Source organism: Gobius niger, assembly GCF_951799975.1.
Source record: "Gobius niger genome assembly, chromosome: 22".
Taxonomy (NCBI): Eukaryota; Metazoa; Chordata; class Actinopteri; order Gobiiformes; family Gobiidae; genus Gobius; species Gobius niger.
In genome coordinates this window covers 12,752,180-12,757,906 of record NC_136873.1, presented here as the reverse complement: position 1 = coordinate 12,757,906, position 5,727 = coordinate 12,752,180, and the positions used below count along the sequence as shown (strand labels likewise).

Below are 5,727 nucleotides of genomic sequence, written 5' to 3'. Positions count from 1 at the left end.
TCCAGCAAAAAATTACAAAAATCCAGCTGAAAAAAGACAAAAATACAGCAAAAAAATGACAAAAATCCAACTGAAAAAAGACAAAAATCTAGCAAATAAATGTCAAAAATCCAGCAAAAAATTACTAAAATCCAGCAAAAAAATGACAAAAATCCAGCTGAAAAAAGACAAAAATCCAGCAAAAAAAGTTTAAAATTCAGCAAAAAAAAAGAGACAAAAATCCAGCAAAAAGGACAAAAATCAAGAAAAAAAATGCCAAAAATCCAGCAGAAAGGTGATTTAAAAAATGACAAAAACACATAAGAGAAATCAAAAGTCACAACAATGGCAAAGAGGAGAGAATGCATTTGGTTTTGTCGGGTGGTAAGAGGTTAAAGCAGCACTAAGTAACGCGCTTACTTCAATAAATTCCGCTGTCCCTCTGGAGGTAATACAAGTGTTAAATGGAATCACGAAGAAGAAGCTAACAGGCTAACGGGCAAAGCTAACTGCGGGCTAGCGCCACTTAAACAGGATTCACAGCCAAGTTTGAAAAAATTCAACAAAAATGTGACAAGAAAATAAATAAAATATACAAAAGGTGACACAACACAGCAACAGCGTGAGGAAAAAGGTCCGTTTTGTGGGTCTTAGCTTTCAAATGAGGTGTTACACAGCCAAAAGAGGACAGAATGCATTTGGTTTTGTCGGATGGTAAGAGGTTAACATATGTATTGTGTGGAAGTGTCACAATTACGCTAATTTGGGCCAGGCTGGTCAGAGTCCAGCACTGAAAAAAGTACCATGTTGATTTAACACAATTTAATTGTGGACATTGGTTCCACACGTGTAGTTTGTGTAGATGCTACATGATGCAAATTGTGTCGCATCAACATGAAGTAATTCTGAAGAATTGACACTATAGATTTATGTTAAGTATGCAGAACTAAAATGTGTTAAAACTACTCAATTTCAGATGGTTAAATCATGTTACCCTTACATAATTCTAATCATGTTGTTCTTACTTGATATTAATCATGTTGTTCTTACTTGATATTAATCATGTTGTTCTTACTTGATATTAATCATGTGACTTTTACATGATTCTAATCATGTGACTTTAACAAGATACCTCAAATCTATCACTCATCCTGTATTCTCATTAACCTTAACTGAAGTAAAATACAATTTACAATAAATGAAGGATGACAATGCAAATGAAATGCATACAAAATGAGAAACAATTTCAATACTTTTTTCACCTTTATTTGATATAAATGTGAAAGAAACATAGTGCCAACAATTGAGCATAAAACTGCACTTATGTACACTGTAAAATCAGTGTCAGTGAACACACAAAAACATATTAGCTGTGGGAAGTTGAACGGGAAGCTCTGAAAGTTCCTTGCTGTAGTGACATTTCCATCCCTCAGTTGAAGTTAGATTGAAAACGCGTTTGTCGTACCATATGCTATATTGTCCCATTATTCCCCCTTTTGCTATTTTTACTTCTCTGTTCAAAATATAGGAGCCAACAGCAAAAGTCCAGCCAGACTGCATAAACCAGGTTCAGTGAGCCCTGCTGAACACTATGGGGAGGCCACACAGACTTAGTTCATTGCTATAATACAGTCATGTTTGGAGTCAGGCTGAAGCTAAGCCCCACCCCCTCAGTCCAAAAAACACAACTCCCACAAATGCATCAAAAGATACAAATAATTGCCAATATAAAACAATGTATAACCTATTACTACCTTTTTGTAGATAAACATTCTGACCATATCCATGAGTGCTTTAGGAATTTAGATTCAAACTTTATTTTTTTTAATAGATGTACCATAGATTTCTCCCTCATCTCCTCACTGTCAAAAATAAGTCAGTCAAGACTTAGTCAAATGATTGTTTTCAGTAAACAATAATTCAATGCACAATTAGTCCCACATGGACAAAGCTCAGACCTGTTGCTTTGAGTGAATTTAAATCATATGAAGTCCACATAATTTTAGTCCCTTTTACTTTTTAGTTTTTTAGTCATTTTTGGTCTTATTTTAGTCAGCAAGAATATTACTGACAAATAAAATAGAATTTTAGAAGACAAAACTAACGCTGAAGCATTGGCCATAGTTTAAATGCTATACAATGTTGACAACACAATACTGAACCACAACTAATATCCCTCCAGGAGCCCAAAAAGACAAATGTTCATTTACGTTTTCAGGGCTCAAGTTTTTCTGGACAGCAGAGTTGGCTCCAACTCCATGACGAGTTTATTCTCACTTCAAGGGCCACATTGTCCGGGTCATGGAGGACGATCTCACCTCAACACATCAGAATACTCCAACTTTGGATCTTGCCTGGTGGATCCTCACAGCGGTGGCCTATTCTGAGCTTCATGTCCATGTTCTAGTGGGAATAAAAATAATAATAATTAAAATAAAACATGTTGATTTACAATGTTAGAAATTCATAATATATCTTGCATAAATATTGGACAATAATCAGTCTTGGGGCATTTTAATCGGTCATTAATTAATCTCTCGTTGATGTGAGCGTGCATCATGTTGGAACCATCAACCATAAAAGACGGTTTAGTTTACATATGAAATGCAAAGTGAAACTGCGTGCTGTTCCACAGTGATGTAGCTTTAGAGCAGCGCTGCTCTAAGTTTGTGACATAAAATAATTTTCTGCTAAAATGTCGACAGAACAAAGGAACACGAGCGGGTTTTGAGGTAGCCTTATAACTACGCAATAAAACAGCACAACAGAAATCCACTGACTCCACTAAGTACTTACAGGCATTTTAGCAGCTTGGTCTTCGAGCTTCCTTCCATGCAGGCTGGAGAGCTTCCTGGACACGTTCAGAAGATTTGGAATCCAATAGTCCAGTTGTGACAGGCCTCTTGTTGTACACTTGAACTCTGCATTTATCTGCAAATATACAATATCACACATTTCAACAGCTGAAATTACAATAAGACGAATAAAAAAGCCTCCAAACATGTACCTGAAATGCACTGCACATGTATCCCATCGCTGAGCGCCTCAGTGGTCGAGCTGCTTCACAGAGAGCAGGTGAGAAGAGGCTGCAGCCCTTCCTCGTTCTCTATAATGAAGATATTTCACAGCCATGAAGGGGATACAGAACACAGAACTATTTCAAAAGGGGTTTTCGTGACTGGCTGATGTTAACATTCTCAAAGGACATGTAGCAGTGATCAACTCCAAATGAATCACTAAATATATATTTTCTAAAATGTAAAGCTTAGAATTGTGGAAACTATTACACAAAATTGCATAACTATATTGTTCCAGCACCATGGGCTGACTCTACAAAGTACAGCACAATATATCAAAATGTAAATTATAGCATACAATGGACTAAATATTAAAATATTGTTATTTATACTTACATAAATGAGGGCATGGCCTGACTCCATCTCCAGTCCTCACATGTTGTATCAAACTACAATCAAATAAAAACAAACTTAAGGACAAAACATGACAAATGTAGAGGTTATTGCTTATTCCAACTATACTCCTATACCACATTTTACAAACAGGAGATTACAAAGTGCAGTGAAAATAATGCAGTAAAAGCTGGAGGAAGCTGCTTGGATCGTCAGGTTCAGACTGCAGCCTCCAAAAACCAACCCAGGATAAAGCTCAAGAGAATTAATGGTAAAACCACAAATATTTCTTACCACAAACGTGAGGGAGAGCCATGTCGAGTCAACTTGAGTTGAGCCGCATGTCACAATCTGCAACAACAACAAAGCTGTCATCGTTCAAAAAGCAAGTGGCCCTTATCAAACTTTAGATATTGTTTTTAACTCGTGTTGTCTATGGACAGGACTGCTTTACACCAGACACATCACAGATTTCCATTCTTTCCCAAACTCAGTTCGATATGTAGGAAAGCTAACATGCTAACATAGCAAAGGACACCAGGAGTAAAGGACTTGACAAAAAAGCGCTTCAAATCCTCTTCGTCCTGATGCATGTCTTTGCGTGGCTGGAGCGAGACCGCGGCGCGAGCCTCCAGTCGGAGCGGGGATGCAGCACGGGGCTCCCCCCCCCCCGGAGCGGGGATGCAGCACGGGGCTCCGCCCGGAGCGGGGAGGCAGCACGGGTCTCTGCCCGGAGCGGGGAGGCAGCACGGGTCTCTGCCCGGAGCGGGGAGGCAGCACGGGGCTCCGCCCGGAGCGGGGATGCAGCACGGGTCTCTGCCCGGAGCGGGGAGGCAGCACGGGGCTCCGCCCGGAGCGTGGAGGCAAGGCGGTGCTGCAGTATGGGGCGGCTAAGGGCGAGCGCGGAGCGGGCAGGGAAAGCGAGAGCCAGCAGGAGGGGGGAAACGCTTTAAAAACAGTGACAATACGTTCTTGTAAACGCGTGTAAACTCCGCAGAGACAAGGCCAGCGCTCTGTCTAGCTAACATTAGCACTGCTGAAACAGCGGCAGAAAAAGACGTTGTGTCCCCCCCCCCCAAAAAAAAAAAAAACGTTGGTCACTGAGACGAGAATGTAACAGGCCATTTCCACAATTATGGACATACTTTAAGTACATGTACACAGCGGTCAGTTTATCTGTAAGGAGTAACTTTTTTAAAAAGGGTAATGACCACAAACGAAGAAAATGTTAAATATGAAATTTTCATTTCAAAATTTTCAGTAATGGCGTATGACTCATTGGCAGAAACCACTTTTTCCGGCCGAACGCTTCTTTGACATTAATAATAATAATACAAAAAACACAACATTCCTTTATCTACTAAAAACAAAAGTATGTAGCTCTCATAAATGTGTACTTACCAACTTTTGATGGTTATTATTCCTATTTATTGCTGCTGCTGATTGTCAAGACCGCAGTCTCCGCTGTCTTCTTCCCATGATGCATTGCAAAAGCCCGCCTCTGTAGTCTTCGGCGGGAAAATGAATTGCGTTACTGTAACATGGACTGTTCATGTTGAGCTGACACTTATCTAAGGTGTATGCGCATTTTATCGCCCTTTGTGTCGGTTCAACACAAAACTAACGTGCTGAAACACAGAACATGTTACAATAGAGTAGACGCAGCAAAATAAAATTTAGTCAATTTAACAGACAGCCTTTCCCATTTCTTTCAGTGAGGGCTGTTTTTCAGTCCCAGTCCGCCCCTGCCCAAAAGAACAAGTTCTAGAACAGTCCACCTAGAACGTCCCAAAAAATACTTTCAGATTTCTTGCATTTGTGTCCAGTGTCCGGCCCTCGCTTCGTCCGCTTTGCTTGGCTTTATTAAGAATACATTCCCTGCCGTTGCGTTGCCCCTGCACCGTGACCCGCCGCCCTCTGCTTTGTGTCTGTGGAGTGAGATAGATGTCGTAGCCGCGGGTCTTGTGTTTACTGCTCCGTGCACAGCTGGTGTCCATCGCCTCGAGCCAAACCCACCCCCAGAGCCTTTTCCCGCTCACATACCGCCGCTCTGCACTGGGCCAGGCCTGCAGGAAATGCAATAGAAGTTAGAGTATGATTACCGTAAATGCTCTAATATAGTCCGGGGCCTTTATTTACTCAAGGGCATCTAGGACCAGGCCTTTATTGGAACCAGGCCACAATTAGAGACAGGCCTTTATTTCTATTTGAGCAAAACGGACGGAGAAAACGAGATTTGTGTCCATTTGCAACTAAAATATTAGGTTCATTTATTAACATTTCAAACCCTCTCCCAGCGGCTGGAACATTGACGCCTTTTATTTTGTCGGGACAACAG

The 5,727-nt window shown here is 40.7% G+C and overlaps 1 protein-coding gene across 2 annotated transcripts; it reads right to left on the bottom strand.

The window, feature by feature from the left end:
- Nucleotides 1-2,242: 2,242 nt before the first annotated feature.
- On the bottom strand, nucleotides 2,243-4,866 carry LOC306981397 (uncharacterized protein). Of its 2 annotated transcripts, XM_079581003.1 has the most exons (6): nucleotides 4,791-4,853; nucleotides 3,684-3,740; nucleotides 3,393-3,445; nucleotides 2,987-3,085; nucleotides 2,776-2,910; nucleotides 2,243-2,382 (listed from the first exon to the last, which is right to left on the bottom strand). In XM_079581003.1, exons 3-6 carry the CDS (start codon nucleotides 3,417-3,419, stop codon nucleotides 2,299-2,301), a joined length of 345 nt encoding a protein of 114 aa, XP_079437129.1. In that variant the 5' UTR covers nucleotides 3,420-3,445; nucleotides 3,684-3,740; nucleotides 4,791-4,853; the 3' UTR covers nucleotides 2,243-2,298. The 2 variants fall into 2 exon arrangements, 1 of the variants encoding a protein (XP_079437129.1); XR_013794106.1 differs by lacking the exons at nucleotides 2,243-2,382; nucleotides 2,776-2,910; nucleotides 3,393-3,445 and having other exon boundaries at nucleotides 3,048-3,085; nucleotides 4,791-4,866.
- Between the last annotated feature and the right edge of the window lie 861 nt (nucleotides 4,867-5,727).